General features: G+C 46.4%; 1 protein-coding gene across 1 annotated transcript in view; it reads right to left on the reverse strand.

The window, feature by feature from the left end:
• IFT20 (intraflagellar transport 20) overlaps positions 1 to 18,411 on the reverse strand; it is a 99,777-nt gene that overhangs the window by 54,829 nt on the left and 26,537 nt on the right. The window contains exon 2 of the mRNA XM_085649946.1: positions 3,078 to 3,206. Within this exon, the coding sequence (XP_085506072.1) occupies positions 3,078 to 3,204 (127 nt within the window). The 5' untranslated portion in view covers positions 3,205 to 3,206. The remainder of the gene's footprint in view (positions 1 to 3,077; positions 3,207 to 18,411) is intronic.

Genomic DNA, 18,411 nt, shown 5'->3' on the forward strand with positions numbered 1-18,411 from the left:
TGATATTCATAGTATGGGATATGGCAGTAAAGAGCGCACATGCCAACATTTTAGAAGAGGAAAGTGGGAGATCTTTAAAATAAAATAAAAAAACAATCGGTATAATGTATTTCTCCCGTTGACTTCTATTGCAGCCTGCATCTGGTCCATTGGCATGAATGGACCTCGCAATTGTGCTGCTGCAGGATCTGATATCAGAAACACAGATATGCGTGTTTTTTCATGACCTGTCAGGAGCATGGAGAAAGCACTAGGGAAGACAGAGAGAGCGTGACTAGCATGTGGTGCACTGGCCTGCAGGAGCATGTTCTTAGCAGGGCCTACTAGGAGCCTCACTAGACCAGTCGCCATCGGCTGGAGCCCGCAGAGGAATCAGATTTCTTCTGTATGCAGGAATCGAGAGATGGGAGACAGGCCTTGAAACCGGCAGTATCCGGTCAGAATCGAGAGGGTTGGCATGTATACATGTCAGAACAGTGAGGAGGGTGCCTTTTCCATCTGAGACTACTTTCTGCGAATTACCTTACTTTTATAAGATGAGCGTCTTAAGGTGGATAGAGGGGGTTGATGAGCAATGGGTGGACCATAAAACAGAGATGCTTTTGCAACATTTGTGGAGGCTAAAGCTAAATTTGGAGTACAAAGGAAGAATTTCTGGTGCATGCTAGGCCGACCTAAGTGCACACCTTACATTGGAAGGAAGCCCTGGGAGGCCACCCAACTCTACTACCTTAAATGAACTTCACATGTTGTTTGAGAGGACAGAGCAATTCCAACGTTTTACAGAGCAGTCTATGCTGTTCTTCCTCAGATGCCACTTCAGGTTACAGCAAAATGGGAGGAAGATATTGGGGAACGGATTCCTGACGTGGACAGCCATACAATATTTGCCTCTAATGATGTGACTAGGAATGCTGGATTCTTGTATACACAATATCAGGATATCTCACCTTTTAGAACATGCTTAGAATCTATCCCTCTCCAGACAGATGAATGTCAAAGTGGAGGAGAACATTTCAAGCATACGACAGGGACATGTCCAATCATAACTACATTTTGGAAACACGTTGTAGCAGAAATACATGTGTTGGTGGGAGAGGGGACAACTTACAGAAATGTACTTGTTTATCTGGGTTCAAAAAAATAAGAATAACACATGCAGCTTGAGAGAATGTACGAGTTGACATATGGCAGGGACTTTTACATTTCTAACACACACACACACACACACACACACACACACACACACACACACACACACACACACACAAAAAACTGTTTTCATCTAAGAGGAATCATAAATCTGGACATCACAATATGAAACCTTAAGAGTGCACATGAGGGCGCTGGAAGACAAAACATTCAAATTCATTATATTTCACTTATTCAGGAGTAAATGCATGGATGAGCTTCACAATCGAAGTATTGATACTGTGGACAAAAACAGCAAATATTAAAAAATAAAAAACATAGCACATCTAGAGCAATTAGAGCAATTAAGAGATACAAGTACCCTGTGAGCCAAGAATGTTGATGGAGAGCAGACTAGTTGGATCTACTTGTGATTCTGTTTTATATACTATGTATGTTTGCGCTATTTCTATAGCGCAAACATAGACAAATGGCAGCAGAGCGCTGTGCAGTGTTATAGGCAAATATGCAATCATCTAATTGGACGAGGTGGAATCTGGGAGCAGAAACGTACAGTTTACTGAACTGCCATTACAATGGGGAGCAGCTGGTGTGGGTGAACCCTCACTCACATTATTCTGGGGTGTTGAAAAACTTTGGTTCAGGTCAGTTCAGACTTTACTTTTATGTCCTCAGACACTCATAATATGCCTAGGTAATTTCTCACCAAATGTTTCTATTCTAATTGGTCTTGGTTTATGCAGATTCTCATCCAGGTGTACTGTTCTCAACTGCTGGGCACACATCTGAAGTAACTCAAAGTAATTCTCTGCCTGAGGAGAGGGGTCATTTGCTAACTAACTTTTTTTTACAGATTGGCTTTTGATCCAGATTAATGCGTACCCCTTTCCATTTCTGATTGCATGAACACTAGCGTTGGTTACATATCTGAATTGTTGTGTTTTTTGCCATGAAACATTAACATAGGCTAATATTAACTCAACATTTTTTCCTCTGGCAGTGAATAAGTAACTAGGTGTGTTATCATTACCAAGGAGCATAACCTGGCCTCCCTCGTATTAAGAAAACAACTGCAGAAGGGCTGCATGTTCGCCACAGGCCCTGCCACATTGGATACTTTTACTTTGAACGAGGTAGTACAGCTGGGGGGGGGGGGGGGGAAGAGGGGAGGATCCACCCCCAATACCTTTTGGGTCCTAAAAAAAGATGCCAGATAGTTAAGTACACAAAGGAGAGGAACGAATCAAAGATACACGACTTCAACAGTGTGAGACTGACCTATGGACATTGGTACCCCTGGCTCGCTCTTGTACAGCCTGTCTTTAGTGACAGCGCAGCTCGGTTAGTTTCCCCACTGTAGGAAAGCGGCTTGGCGCTGAAGAAAGCACCTATACAAAAGGTACATACAAAAGTGCTCAATATTAGGGAAAGTGTTAGCCTCTACTGTGCAAATTAACTACACGGTGCTCCTCTTTCCTGGGCTGGTATTACCTTAGCAGATCTTATTGCCACAGAAGTGCTTTAGAGCCTCGAACTGCTGGGTCGACTCATCTCATGCACTTTATTTTCGGTGCTGTTAACTGGAGCACTCCACAGAGAATCACGAGCAAATATGTTCCCTCGGACTTCAGCAGACAGACTTTTGGTGATTGTGTCAAACATCAGTAATGGAGAACAGTCCTTCCTTTACCAGAGACGTTACCATCATTCTGAACAAGCTTTAGTCATCAGCTGTGCCACAAACCAACCAGACAGATCCCCACCAACTCGGGAATGGCAGTGTTCTTACTGTGCAGCAACTAAGACTGAACTCAGTGATGCCAAGCGGCCAGAAGCAGATATGGTGGCACTATCTCAAACAACACAGTCAAATAACATAGACGTGAGTCTCTGATAAACAGAAGCTGTAAAAGGTAAACACTCACTGTCCACAAAATCTCGGCATTCCTCCTTCAGTTCCGTGGTTTGCTGTGCGACTTCTGGGTCCAAAATTCGCAGCTTATTTAACTCATCAAAGTGCAGGCCCGCATCGCCGAGGGCATCTTTGGCCATAGCTACGCCACAGGGAGAGAAAAGCAGAACCAGAAAAGGTGTCATTGTTAAGAGAGAGAAGGCCTGGTGCAGCCAGACACTACAGGCACATGCCCACAAGCACAAGACACGTGCCACTCTGCACCATTCCAAAGAAAAGGGTCAACAGGATGCCCTGCATGTCTCCGCGGAGTGAATAAAGAGATGGATAGCTAAACAAAGAAGAAATAACAAGCATTTACAATGCAATGGTCTCGGCATTGGTAAAGTTAGAGCTATTGGCATTGCTCATGACATTATTTTTCTTTATGTTTCTGTTTTTAAAACATTTAAAGAAACGGCATTGTCATGAGCAATGCCAATAGCTCTAACTTTACCAATGCCGAGACCATTGCATTGTAAATGCTTTTTTCTCTGGCTCTGAGTGAAAGTCTCATGAAGAAAAATAAGTGCCAGTCCCAAAAAAATGAGTTCCTGTCAGCCCCACCTTCAACCCCCAGCTGAAATTAAGCACTGGTTCCCAGACAGTTGATGGCCCAGGCCCAGTCTGCAGCTCCACAAAATTACAATCCTAATGCCGTAAACCAGACTACATTTCTCCTGTCTCCCGACCACATCTATAGCTACTCATTTCCCTGACCAGGTCTGCAGCTCCCTATGCGGACTCTCACTACAGCGTCCGCTCCTCCCTACCAGTTTGCAGCTCCTTTCTGGTCTCCTACTCTGTCTACAGCTCCATTTCCCTTCTCCACCAGTCAACCTACGCCTTGACCTAGACTACTACCTGACCCAGTCAGCCGGCAACAACTGCTATTACCCATTCAGCTGCCGACTACCCACCACCTGGTCCCCGACTAGAGCTTTTTGCAGCCCTCATCCATTTTTATGTTCTTATTTTAACCTCCCCTTTCTGCTCACCTCCAGTAACTTTAATTGTTGCCGTCTCGTGACCAGAACCCGCCGTGGATGAGAGAAGATCTGCCTCACAAGCAGGTCAGAAGTCCCTGGAGGGTCTGATTCGTTCACGTGTTAGGTCGTAAGAGTGAAAACAAAGTCCCCTGTTGACAAGTGTAGTTTGGGACTGTGGCACCGAGCTGGCAGCGTGTGAGCGAGGCTCGCCTCTCCCTGTTAAGGCGTGTAAGGCGTGTCAGCCGTGCCAGCGCTGAGCGTACCTGCTGCCTCCTCAGCACTGCCTGCTCCTGTGCCTGCCTGGACAGAGCAGCTCAGACGCAGCACGCGCTCCTCGCCTCCTCTCTGCCGTCCCTCAGTCACTCTGTCCGGGGAGCCCACGGGACTGAACTTCATCGCCGGCTGAGGGACCCCCAGCCTCTGTCGCTGTGAACCACCCCGGCGCGCCCGGCTGCCGAGCCCCGTGATGGAGGAGGCGGACCTGCTGCGGGAGCGGCTGCAGGCCATCACAGTAAGTGCTGCTCTTCGTGTCATTGTGCGGCGGGACAGTTACTTGCCGTCCGGCACTCTGTGCCGGAGGCGGAGAGCCGGGACTGCTAATCCTCGCAGAGGGCAGGGGCGCACTTGAGGCGCCCATAGTCTGATCTAGATAGCGCCGTTCTCATGGCAGCTGGTGAACAGCAGAGCTAGTCGGAGGGGAGGGTGCGATACTAGTATAAAGCCACTGAGAGACTTTAAACAAGTCTATAGCTTTCATGAATGGCGAAGGGTTGCTTCTGCGTAAATGTAGGTTCGTACAATAGCGATTATACCAAGAATGTGATGTAAAGAACTGCCGGAAGGACGTCATTTTAAAAGCAAACATCTGAGCTGGATTCAAGTGTTGCCAAGAGCCACAACTAGGTCCACGTCTATATTGTTCTGCATCAGTGTGCTCTTATTTAGGCCGAGATGGGAAACAACGCATCCGAGATATATACTCGTTTGACCCGGATCACCCAGTGCGGCAAAGGCGAGAGAGACAGGTTCAACGAGCAAGGTGTCTGTTACTATGTGCAACAATTTAACATACATCCGCCGACGCTGCAATGAAGAGGAGATCAGGTGAGGGAGCAACGCCGGGACACCACCGCCTTTCTCCGAGGCACAGCAGAAAATGCCTCGGAGAAACGCCACGTCCTTTTCGGATTTGGGGGCGTGTTTTGCTGTTGTCTCCTCCCTGAGACTTCTCGCAAAAAACACGCCCCCCGATCCGAAAAGGACGGGGCTTCAACGGAGTGACTGGACCTCTTCTCCAGTGGCTGGCCAGCATTTAAGAGGCCAGCCAATGGAGAACAGGAGAGAAGAGGGGCGGGTGCAAGCCCCTCTTCTCAAAGTCACTCCAACTCATTAAATCTCGGAGCGAGACTGCGCAAGCGCAGCCTTTCGCAGCCGAGACCTAAAAACTACCCCTTGCTTTATAGTCTGCGAAACTAAATAGAAAAATAAGGGCTTCTCATCTGTTTCCAGTTCCTGCAGGAAAGCCGCTCTCAGAAAAGCTCGGAATCAGAAAAGCTATTTTACTAAGCACAGTAACGATTTTTGGCGTTAATAGGCAACACGCCTATTAACGCCAATAATCGTTACTGTGCTTAGTAAAATAGCTTTTCTGATTTGTTATCACGAGGTTGGAGATATTTGCAGAGCAACATGGGAGGAGGTGAAGACCTAAACCTTTTGCTACTATAGCAACCCAGACATCCAAGACTGCCTTCCCAGATTGATTTATGAAGCCTATGAGCAGTGCAAACACTCACAAGACTGAACGGCCTTACTCAATTAGTATATAGGATTCCATATGTTTTTAAAGCATCACCAAATGTACAACATAATCAGTCTTCTCTTTTGAATAGAGAAACTACTGTCGGGGTGCTAACAGACACTCGAGGTCCCTGTCCTGTGGAACAATGTCCCCTCTGCAGCCAACACCTACTGTATTTGGCTAGCCACCACTCTTTACAAGTATCCAAATCCTGATGAAGCGCTTGTACCATTTACCCCATCTTCACAGAGGTAATATATACCAGTACAAGGGGTATTCTGAGTCTAGAATTCAGGATTTAGGATACAAAGACACACCGTTTGGTCCGGCTGCTTGTTACTAAATGACTCAGTCTGGAGGAATGTGCACGTGTTGTCTTAGTTGTAGTTTTGCATTCTCGTCGTTGCTACTGGATATGTGGCTAACATGACCTATTGTATTCAAGGTAACATTAATTATTGTGATTGGCTTCAGGTTACCTTATGATCATAAACATGCTAGGGGCCTGCCTACCTATCTTTAATGACCACCCTGTTAAGACCACATGCTGTGTGTATGTTGCTCCCTTTTAAGAGTGAAACCTGCCACATATGGCACCTTGGATTCCACATTGCGCAAACAAAGCAGAGCAGTTAGGGCTGTTGCGAGGAGCAAAAGTGCCGCTGTCACAAGGTGCATCTTAAAACCCAAGAATCATGGACATGTTAAATATGCCACTTTGATATCTGTTGTAACCGGTCCCTGCCCCTTTAACTCAGATGTAACTTGTAGAGTATTGGGGGCATCATATGGAACTGTGGGGTGTCCTGGACAATGCTGTACCTGCTGCTTAGCCAGTGTGAATGTGGTGTGGAATGATGGTGCGTGATGATGCTGTGGAATGTTGGATGAGTGAATCTCGAAGTTGGAGTATGGGCTGAGAAGCAGGAAGGCTGTTCCTGGTGGGGCTCTCTATACCTTTTATCTTGAACTTACCATCTTAATAAATAACTTACCATCTTAATAAATACTACCTTAAGCTACCCTAAAGTCGGATCTTCCTTTGATTACAACATTTTGGCGACGATTTTACCAAGAAAAGCCTGCGTGTACTACCTGAATGGACTAGAACTATGAAGCCTAAAGTAAGTGGAAACTGAAGAAGAAGAACTTGATGAAGGTCCTCTTGTATCTAACTTTGGCATGTACAGCAAGCTGGCAGCCCTGTGCCCCACCAGCAACCACAAGACTGGTCGGCCCCAACCCGGGCATGGTGTGGAATGTTGGTGCGTGACGATGCTGTGGAATGTTGGATGAGTGAGTCTGGCAGTTGGAGTATAGGCTGAGCCGCAGGACGGCTGCTCCTGGTGGGGCTCTCTGTACCTTTTATCTTGAACTTACCATCTTAATAAATACTACCTTAAGCTATCCTTTGGTTACAACAGACAACCAGTGATCAGTTGGTTGGTTGCTTGCTTGTCCAGAGGAGGCTGTGCTAGCTATGGTGGAAGCAATAAAGAGATCTAGTACAAATTCACAGTGTTGGTGTGCTCCCTTCATACTGGCAACTAGCTGGTGCATCCACCAAGGAACCCTGGGTGCAGTATCTACAGGATCCAGATTTAAGCACGGAACGGAGGACATATATGGATCTGGCCTTTGTCTACATTTTAAAGGAATAACTGGCAGTGAGTGAATTGTTGTGGGCACTCGAGAGGCTTAGTTTCAACTGGATTTGTTCTGGTTTCATAATGTGTTCCTGGTGTTATATCAATTAGCCGTAACATTATTATTCTTGGTCCTTACCCCATGCAGAGGCTGTTAGGAGTGCAAGCATTCAGATGCACTGTATTTGAAGCAATCCGCTACTAGACAGGTGGGCACTCTGACGAGGAATTCCAGGCGTGCAGCGTGTATTCTAGCAAAGAACGCAAGCCACAAGCGTGTGTGCAGTATGCACGTGCAATCTATGGGGTTACGTCACAACTGGAGAAAGGTTGAAATGCGACGGGCATTGTTTGAAGTGGACTTTGGCGGCAAGACATGCTCAAGAATGTAAATCAGGAAGTGTTCACGCAGCAAGAAGCGTGTCAAAGCAGTGCATTCTGTGAGGTCGAAAGGAGCTGCATTTGAGACGCGGGTGAATCAGCGAGCGAATTTACTCCTCAAACTAAGCTGCGTGTGAGATGCCCTCTTAGAGGTTTGATTAAATGATGATTTCTCCCCGCGCACCAGCAAACTTTGAAATAAAGTAATATTTTAGGGTAAGGTGCAGACTTTGTTGCCTCATTCAATATATTGGATGTTGAATCATTGTACAGAATAGCACAGCCAACCGCCACATGAGAGTACAGAGGATCAGCAATTGAAGATTTAATACTGGAGAATTCATAATTTTAATTTCTTATTTTGCCTTGTTGTGTAGATTTGTTCATTTTGAATTGTTGTATTAGTTTATTAATTTAAATTGAGTTTCATGAATGGCAGCCAGCATATGTCAACCTCCTTAATTCTTGTCAAAATGAGCTGAACCTTTATTGGCATGGAAAAAGTGGACGCGCCTTTTTGACTCTAACCCGATAGCGATCAGAGGGGAAATGTTTTCCCCAGCCAGAAAACAAGGAGTCCTTCTCCATAATCTGGGCATAGAGGGTTGTAATATCCATTGATCCTGTGATGGTCGGAAAAGGTAAAAGAGTGCTTAGAGACCTTTAAGAGATGTCAGTACTCATGCTGTAGGCACACTTTGGGCCACGAATCAATGTGGAAAGAGGTGCATTTTTCCTGAGGGTTCAGGCTAAGGGACAAAGGGTAGGGAATTACGTAGCAGCATTAAAGTCCCTAGCCCAAACGTGTGATTTAGTTGATCTCACAGATTCACTCATCAGGGACCAACTGGTGTGATGTACGAACGATACTAAGATACAAGAGAGGCTACTGGCTAAAAATCCTTCCTTGAAGGAGGTCATCAACATCGTAGAGAGCATGGAGACCACACCAAGCTGGGCCAAAAAAATGCGTGATACCTCCACTGTTGTTTCCACTCCCCGTGTTTCGAAAGTAACTGAATTATAACATGAATGTAAAGAGTTTGAAGTTTATCCAATGGCAGTACAAGTGACAGAAGTCCAAATCAAATGTGGGGGTGACAAAGGATTCCAAGCTCAAATGTTGCAAATGTGGCCGCCCAAACCACATGTTTAGATACCCAAATTGTTATGCCCAAAATGTCAATTGCAGAACCTGTGGAATAAGAGGGCCTTTTGCACGGGTTTATTAATCAACATGCAATATTACATGTGACAAACCCTAATTATATGGCTAAACAAGTGGGGGATATAGATGGTGATAGCATAGTCATGCCCAAATGCGATATTGACATTGGTGGTAGGGTGGTGCATGTCTTAGCTGACTCAGGGTCTCCATTCACCTTGATAGGTGACAAGAATTGGGATAAAAGTTTCGGTAAGGAAGCTATTACCTTATGTCCAACTGACATCAATCCAATAGGCTATATTGGGCAAGGAATTGAGCTGGTTAGTTACACTATTTTGACTATAAATTTGAAGGGACGAGAGACCATAGGTAAGGTGTATGTGGTCAAACGGTGGGACAACCTCCTGGGTTAGCACCACCATGGAGCTCTAGGGATACTTTGAATTCCAATTCACCTTATCAGGTTCTGTTTGTGTCATACATCCGTAACAATTCAGACATTGTGGACGAATGAAGTTTTTGGACTCGCTGAAGGGTTCAAGCATGAGATCATCTTGCAAGGAAAGGCCAAACCAGTAGTACACAAGGTGAGACGAGTACCTAACCCTTATGCTGAAACCGCTACAAGAAGAGTTAGACAGGATTACAACACTTAGATGTAATAGAGGAAATCGAGTCCTCAGAGTGGTGGTCCCCATAGTTTTAGGCCCTAAAGACAACAGAAACAAAATAAGGATGTGTGTAGACTTAAGAGAACTCCCCCAATGTATTTGGGTTGACTGCCAACCCTTACCAAACATTAATGAGGCATTGACAATCCTTGTTGGGGCAACCATTTTCAGTGTAATGGACCCACCAGCTGCCTATCATCAGGTGTTGCTGTATGAGGAATCCAGGGCATTAAGTTCCTTTGTTACACCTCTGAGTGCATTTAGATTTCTCAGGATGCCATTAGGGTTGCTTCCAGAGGTTGATGAAGGAAGTTTTATATGGGATCAGCTCGGTCATGTACTTCCAGGACGACATCTTGGTATATGGTAAAGACAGATCAAGTCACGATGCAATACTGAAGGAGGTACTGTCCAGCTTAAAGGAACAGCGGCTCAATCTCAAGAGGGACATGTGCAAATTTAGGGTAGAAACACTCTCATACCTAAGACACACCATCTCAGGTGATGGTATTAGCCCCTAGTTCGAGTTGGCAAATGTTATATCACAGGTGACAAAGATCAAGTTAGATCATTTTTGGGTCTCTCAGACTATTACACAAAGTTTATTAGTAACTTTGCTAGTGTGGTGCATCCTTTGAGAATGTTACTCAAGAAAGGAGTGGAGTTTTCATGGTCCCCAGACTGTGAGGAGGCTGCTAACAAAGTAAAGAACGTAAAAGCTTGGATGCCTACCCTATGGCATTTTGACGTGACTAGAAAAACGCCCATGACCACAGATACCAGCATGAAGGGATTAGGTGTAGTACTTTCTCAAATGGTTGAAGGTGAGGAGAAGGTTGTAGCATTTGCCTCACGTTCTCTGAAGGGGGCTGAAGAACGCTACTCAGTGATCGAGCGGGAGGCATTTACCTGCATCTGGGCCATAAACCACTTTAAATTATTTTTATTTGGTTAACCATTTACAGGAAAAACAGATCACAGGCCTTTAGTCCAGATAATTGCATGCAGACATGTAGGAAACACCACCCCCAGAATTAAAAGGTGGGTGTAGGGACTCATGGAGTTAAATTTTAAGGTGGGGTACTAGCCTGGTGCAAGAAATATACCTGCTGACTATCAGTCTACGATGCCCTTGGACAAAGAGGTGGTTTTCATTGTTGTGCCTTCTGTGATGTGGATCAAACAACCAGCCCTGAACAAACCAGATTGGGAAACTGAGGTGTCCAACTATGGTACAAACAAGCAAGTATTGAAATTTGTAGTGAAAGGTTGGCCGATCATCAGTAAAGTAACTGAAGGGGCAGGGGCTTTTTGGAATGAACTTGATGAGTATTTAACTTTATCAAGGAAAGAGTTTGGTTTCCCTGGTGGGGCTACGAGATAAAATCATCAACCTTTCCCATGAAGGTCATCTAGGCTGGAACCTAACCAAAGCCAAAGTGAGAGAATCGTATAGGTGGCTGGGAGTGGATAAACAAGTGGAGGAGTTGGTCAAAGATTGCATACTTTGTGCTGGCAATGATAAATCCAGGTCAGTCAGAACAACTCCTTTATCTCCTGTGGAAGTTCTTGATGAACCATGAGGCAAGCGGACACTAAACATAGTGGGCCCATTTGAGGTATTGTCACCAAGAGAGAGGTTTGTATTAGTGCTGATGGACTACACTTCTAAATAGGTCTCAGCGTGTTGTACGAGTTCTATTGTGACACAAAATGTATTAGAATTCCTGAGGCATGTCTTTGCATGCAAAGGTATCTCTAAATCCATTTGAGGATTTGTCAATCATGAATCATCGCACTACACTATATGCACCGAACTGCTTGGTGAGAGCATGTGTGCAAACTGCAGTAGAAAGCGGGGTACCGTTAAGAGGAATCCTGCATGAGACGTTGAGGGCACATCGTGATATATACCCAATAGTGTGACTGGAATCTCTTCTTTCCAGAAACTTAAAGGTAGAATTGCCAGATCCAAAGTAAACGTGGTATGGTTAAATGGTAACAAAGGTTAGAGAGCATGTCATCACATAAGATTAAGAAATATCAAGAGACATATAAGAGGAGTTTTGATGAAAAACATGGTGTGAAGCAAAATAAATCTGAGGTAAGGGAAATGGTTTATGTGAAGAGACCAGTTTGGACTCTAAAGAGAGAAACAAAGTTCATGGTACTCAAGCAAATAATTGAGGTCAAGAAAAATGTTGTTGTGCTAAGTGGGGGAGAGGTGTGGAGGATGTCAATGTTATCTAAATGCAATCACAACATTGGCATGATCAATGTAAAAGAGAGTCATGAACCAAGCCATCACAAGGATAGGGGTTCAAGTTGTCCACGGGAAACTGCTAGACTCAAAAAGCTACCCACTTACCTCAAGGATTATGCTTTAAAGTTGTATCCCTATGTATGCACCTTTTATGCTCTAGGTGTATTCTATTTTCCATTACTGAAACCCAATATAGTATTATAAGTAAACTCTTAAATTTGTTCGTATCGTTTATCTCCTAAAACATTATAGCCTTTGATTTCTAACCCCAATGAGTTTTGTCGGTCATATTTTCTGTTATATTTTTGTAAATTTAACTTTTCTTTCATTACTACAGTTGGCTAGTTAGTGTATGATTGAGGGGGGAGATGTGTTGTAGCCTCCCTCTGCCCCTTTAACTCGGATGTAGAGTGTAGAGTCTTGGGGGCATCAGATGGAACTGTGGGATGCCCAGGACAACCAGTGATCAATTGTTGGTGGCTTTTCCAGAGGAGGCTTTGCCATCTGTGGTGGATGCAATTTCACAGTGTGAGTGGACTCTCTTAACAATATTTCAGCTTAAAATGATGTGGTAGCGAAAGTATCAATATTTAATTTTTCACCTGAAAACCTCTCTACTGCTGTGGAGCACACAAACTCAGAGCCCTTGTCCAGTACACACTCGCAAAAGTAGCTACAATTGGTGGCTGTGAGAAGGTGGCCTGATATATGCTGTCCACTAGTTCTAGTGGGCACCCTGTATCAGTCCAAACAACCCCTTATGGTGAATGGTTAAAGACAACCTTATGTGAAAGCTATCCTAGTGGTAGCTATGGAGAGCAGCCTTCAGGCTAAGTCTTGAAGGAATGTAAAGCAGCTTGTTTTACCAGTCTATAATCTCTTGAATGATCAAATGAAAGGACAACCACACCAGGTATATATTTAAAATATATGTATTTATGTTAACACACACCCCTCTAGTCTCTTTATGAGACTGGAGTTCGAAGTACTTAAGTTACAAGTGATCAAGCATCAGTAAAAGCACAAATACACGTTTGGGCCCTAGGGGCGTACCAAACCATATACCAAAAAAGTGGTATAAGAACCACGACTGGAACAGGCACTAGGCCTATTGCCTCTAGAACCGCTGGGACCCCAAGGAACCACCCAAGGTAGTGACACAGGGGACCCACGGGAGCTGTATGCAATGTGAAAACACAACTGCGGGTTCCTATTATCTTCTATGGGCAATGTCACAGTTGGAAATTTAAAGATTAGGGACACTTCTAATCGAGTCTGGGCCAAACCGTTTTGGACTTAAGAAGTTCTAGGGCTAGCACCCACAAGAGCACCGGAGTACTCGAGTTACCTCACCCAGGGAAGCCGGGTGCATAGGTGTCTTTTGGTGTCGGGTCGCGTCGTCGATTTCAATGGAAGCCTGCAAAGAACTGCTGCTGCCGTGAAGAGGAGAAGCGTCCGAAGAGATCCAAGCCTGGAACTAGGATGTAAGGAACCTGAAAGCAGAGGGGACAGAGTCTGGGTCACTAGCCAGTGACCGAGGGCAGGATGTCGGGTGCTTCAGGAGAGTTGGTGGGTGTCTTGACTCTTCAGCCACGAGGTCCAGGAGGCGTCGACGAAGTCCACGAGCCGGTTTGGAGCTGTCCCATGAAGTCTGTCGAGTGCTGCGGTGTCGGCGACCAGAAAGGACCCAGCAAGCCTTGGCAACGGCAAGTCACTGGAATTCAGAGAAAGGACTGCGGTGCAGACCAGCAAGGTCTGAGGGACTCACCCAGCGAGGGTAAGTCGGGGCATGTCTGGTGCAACCAGGTAAGCACAATCAGAAAAGGAGTCGCCTTCGTGGGGACCTGCTAGCCAACGGGCTAGTGATCGCGAAGGAGCCTCGAGCGGTCGCACTTGGAGCTGGCCCACGGGTCACTCATGGAGTGGAGGCCAACAATCTCAGGAGGTGCTCAAGGCTGGGGCTACTCGGAGCCCAAAGCACAACTTCGAGGAGGACCAGGAAGATAGTGTTGCTGCAAAAGTTCACGGTGTCCAGGGGTCACGGTTCCACGTCACCCACTTTGCTGTGCTCAGGATAGCCTCGGGGAAGTCTGGAAATCCACCTCTGGGGATACAGAGACTTCGGCGTCCGGCAGGGGCTTCAGAATTGCAGACCGGTCAGTTGCTTCTTTGGTGCCTGCCAAGCAGGGGAGTCACTCCTTGACCCCAAGGGAGATTTCTTCAGTCTTCTAGTCAGGATAGAACGTCGAAGGTCCAGGATGTACGTTGCAGAGTTTCGTCCAGGGTAATCTAAAGTCCTAGGGACTGGATTCCTATACTTATACTAAGTTTAGGGGATGGACTAACTCTAAAGCCCCACCAGGGTGGGCCAGGAAAGAGGGGTGGTTACACCCATTTCCTTTGTCCAGTTTTGCACCAGAGCAGGGGCAGGTACCCCTGCAACCGGTTTGAACTTGAGTATGCACAGGGACACCAAGTGTGCTCCCAGTGCAGGACTTCAAAGCACCAGAGAGTGCTCCCGCCCAGCCCCAATACACATCAGCCTGCCTGGGTAGGTGGGACACCTCCCCTCGACAGGAAACCTATTGTCCAGGCCTCCCCTGCCGGAGTTTCGGTCAGCAGCAGGAGGCCAGACCCGTGTCTGTGGCCGAGGCATCCATTTTGTGATGCCAAGGCTCAGTAAAGTCCTACCGGGTTTAGCCAGTGTGAACATGTCTCTCCCTCTAGAAGGGTGGAATGCTACCCCCGCCGCCAGGACTGCTGGAGGGGTGGGGGAGGGGGGGGGGTGGTGGGGGTAGTATTCCAAAGCGTTTGACAACAAACACGACATGTTTTGATGCAGCCATCCCAAAGATAGCATTTACCGCAAGGTTATAATGCACTTAAGAGTATATGGTATGGCTGTATCACAGAACAACCATAATGAAGTATTGCTGAAAGCTGCAGAGGGGCTTATCTCATGCTTGGGCACCCTCTCACATAAAACCAAGCACTCTGCCTTCAGGATTGTCAAGGCCTGCCGTAGGAGTGGCTTATAGGTTTATATGTGTCTGTATAAGGTAGAGATATAGGTAGCCTATACCACAGTAAGGGGTGCAAGCACACCCTTACCCAGGCTGCAGTAGCAGACCTGTGGTGCAATTTTGGAGTGCTTCCCAGGGGTGGCATAATATATGCTGCAGCCCCTGGTAGGCCTCTGAGGTACCTATGCCCTAGGTACATAGTATACCATATACAAGGGGCTTATAAGGCACTCCAGAATCCAATTAGATATGTACCTAATGTACATGGAAACCATTTTAGAGAGAAAGCAGCTAGGCTGTGGTCCTGGTTAGCAGGGCCACAGTCAGACTAAGGTTGAAAAACAGTGAAACACCAGCAAAAAGTGGGGGTACCCATGTGAAGCAGATCCTACTCTCCTACAGTGACCACACAGTCCATCAGAGATGGGCGCTTAGCAGGCTCTAGGCCATCTGAAATAAGTAATCGGCAGTAAGAACTGAGCACTCTTTCAACCCAATTGTCCCCTCACAAGCACTTTTACACCAGTAACTCATTTGCTCCCAACTGTCCAGCCAAGTTAATTGGATTGGATTGGATATGGTTTTTGTAGAGCGCGATAGCTTCCCGCAGGCATCCTAGCGCTTAGCCAAGTACAGGTGTGTGGGCGGGTCAATTTGATCTGCTGAAGAGAAAGGTTTTAATTTTTTCCGGAAGTGCAGAAGGTTGGGTTCTGAACGAATAGAGATTGGGAGGGAGTTCCAGAGCCTTGCCGCGTTTGTTGAGAACATTCTTCCTCCACTCCTTTCTCTTTTGAACCTGGGTCTGATGACTTGAAAGGTATGAGTCGACCTAAGCTGTCTGTTGGGGTGGTAGGGGGTAATCAGGGTATGGTTCAGGATTGCTCCTTTCCTCCAGTAGGCACGGTGGGCAATGCACATGCTTTTAAAATTGATCCTGTCTTTTACTGGCAGCCAGTGGAGGGCTTTTAGTTCAGATTTCACTGATTGGCGGCGGGGAATGCGCAGAAGCGTGCGGGCAGCGCAGTTTTGAATCACCTGGAGTCTTTTCAAGGTTGATTCAGGGGCGCCTAGATAAAGGGCGTTTCCGAAATCCAGCCGGGAGAGGATTAGGCCCTGGACCATGATCTGTCTGGCCTTGTAGGGGAGAAGCGGTAGGATTTTTCGGATGAGTCTTATAATGCCCATGCAGGTGGCAGATAATTTGGTTGCCTGGTGTCCGAAGGATAATGTGCTGTCAAGCCAAATTCCTAAGTTCTTGATGGTGTTCCTGGCTGGGGGTGCTGGGCCTAGATCTGGTGGCCACAGAGACTCAATGGATTTTTGAGGGGAGTTACCCAGTACCATTAGCTCTGTTTTGTCGCCGTTTAGTTTCAGGTAAGACTGACTCATCCAGGTACTTACTGCTTCCATGCAGCCTCTGAGATCATTAGGACATGAAGAAGGATGATTTAGGGTAACCACCAGTTACGTGTCATCCGCGTAGGACACGACTTGGACGCCGAAAAGGCAAATTATTTCTGCGAGGGGGTGCATGTATATGTTAAACAGTGTGGGGCTCAGGGACGAACCCTGGGGAACCCCACAACTGAGTAGTTTACTGGGCGAGGTGGTATCGCCTTCGCAGACTCGGAAGGAGCGTTCTGACAGAAATGATCGTAGCCAGGCCACCGCTGTAGATGTTATCCCTAGTTCTGAGATTCTGTGAAGCAGGATGTCGTGATTCACAGAATCGAAGGCGGCACTGAGGTCTAATAAGATAATGGCCGCAGTGCCGCCGTGATCCACGATCATTCTTGCTCCTTCTGTTACAGCTAGTAAAGCGGTTTCTGTTCCCTGCATGGGGCGGAACCCAGTTTGAGATGAGTCCAGTAGTTTATTTGTTTCCAGGAATTCTGTGAAGGATTGGTTGACGTGCTTTTCCGCGATTTTGGATATCCAAGGTAGCAGGGAGATTGGGCGGTAATTTCCCGGGTTCATCTGATCTAGATTGGGTTTTTTCAGGAGGGCTTTGACTCTTGCCTGCTTCCATTTTGGGGGAACGAGTCCTGAGGAAAGTGAATTGTTGATTAAGTTCAGAATGGTGGGCAGGATGGTAGGGGTGATTGTTCTGAGAAACTGAGCTGGGGCTGGGAGATCCGGACTTTACCTGGAGTAATATGGTTTCCAGGCTGGTGGACTCCAGTGGTGGAAAGTTTTCTAGGGTGGTAAGTGGAGGTGGACTGATATCCTTCTGTTCTATTTTGGGATGAGGGGGTGGGGGGAAAGATGAGTAGATTGTAGCTATTTTATTGAAGAAGTAGTCTGCCTGTTCATTGCAGCGAGTTTGAGCAGTGAGTGGATCTGGTGGTTTATCGGGAAGTTTGAGCAGGGTCTTCGCGATTTGATATATTTCCTTGGGTTTGGATGCTGCTTCGTTCATTTTGTTTTCGTAGAAGGTAGCTTGAGCTTTTTTTATGTATTTTTATAGATTTTTATGGCGGCGCGATATTCATTTTTGCTGATTTGTGAGTAATCAATGCGCCATTTCCGTTCCAATCTTTTGCATTCTTTTTTAAGAGTGCGCAGGTCCTGTGAGTACCAAGGAGCGTTTTTTGGTCTCTGTTTGGGTTTGATATCCTTAAATGGGATAGTAAGATCTAAGGAGGTGGTGATCCAGTTGTTGAAGTTGTCATTATTAATAATCGGATCGGGGTTGTTTACTGGGACAGAGGCTTCCAGAGTGGTTGTCCACAGGTTGGTGTTAAGTTGGGACCATTTGCGGTCCCTGCAAGAGGCGGTGGAAGGTTTAGGACGTGGTCCGGACGGCGCCCAGATAAATGGGATCAGAAAATGGTCCGTCCATGGATGGACTAACTGTGAGATGGGTACAGTTAGTAAAGATGGGGTCCAGGAGGTGACCTTTATCGTGGGTGGGTTGCAGCACTCGCTGGGAGAGTTCTAGTGCCTCCAGATTGTTGCGTAGTTCGGCGGCAGCCGAATCTAGGTGGTCATCTAGGTGCACATTCAGGTCGCCTAATAAGGTGTAGTTAGGCGAGGAGCAGACACAATTGGCTACCTCCGGTGCGAGTTAGTTTATAAAGTTAGTCGGAGTGCCCGGTGGCTGATAGATAAGAGTCCCTGAGAATGTGCATGTGGGGGAGAAGTCCAGCGAGAAAGTAAGATGTTCGCAGCTGGATAGGGTAGTTGGAGAGGCGCGGCAGGTATAGCAATTCTTGTAAATAATGGCTATGCCGCCGCCTTTCCCAGATGGACGGTCGACCCGGAGTATTTGGTATCCTGCGGGAAGAGCTTGAATGACATCGGGGTCAGATTCAGGTTGTAGCCAAGTTTCCGTGAGGAAAATGGCATCGGGTTCTTTGTCGGAGA

Source organism: Triturus cristatus, chromosome 3_2 (genome assembly GCF_964204655.1).
Source record: "Triturus cristatus chromosome 3_2, aTriCri1.1, whole genome shotgun sequence".
In the NCBI taxonomy this organism is placed as follows: Eukaryota; Metazoa; Chordata; class Amphibia; order Caudata; family Salamandridae; genus Triturus; species Triturus cristatus.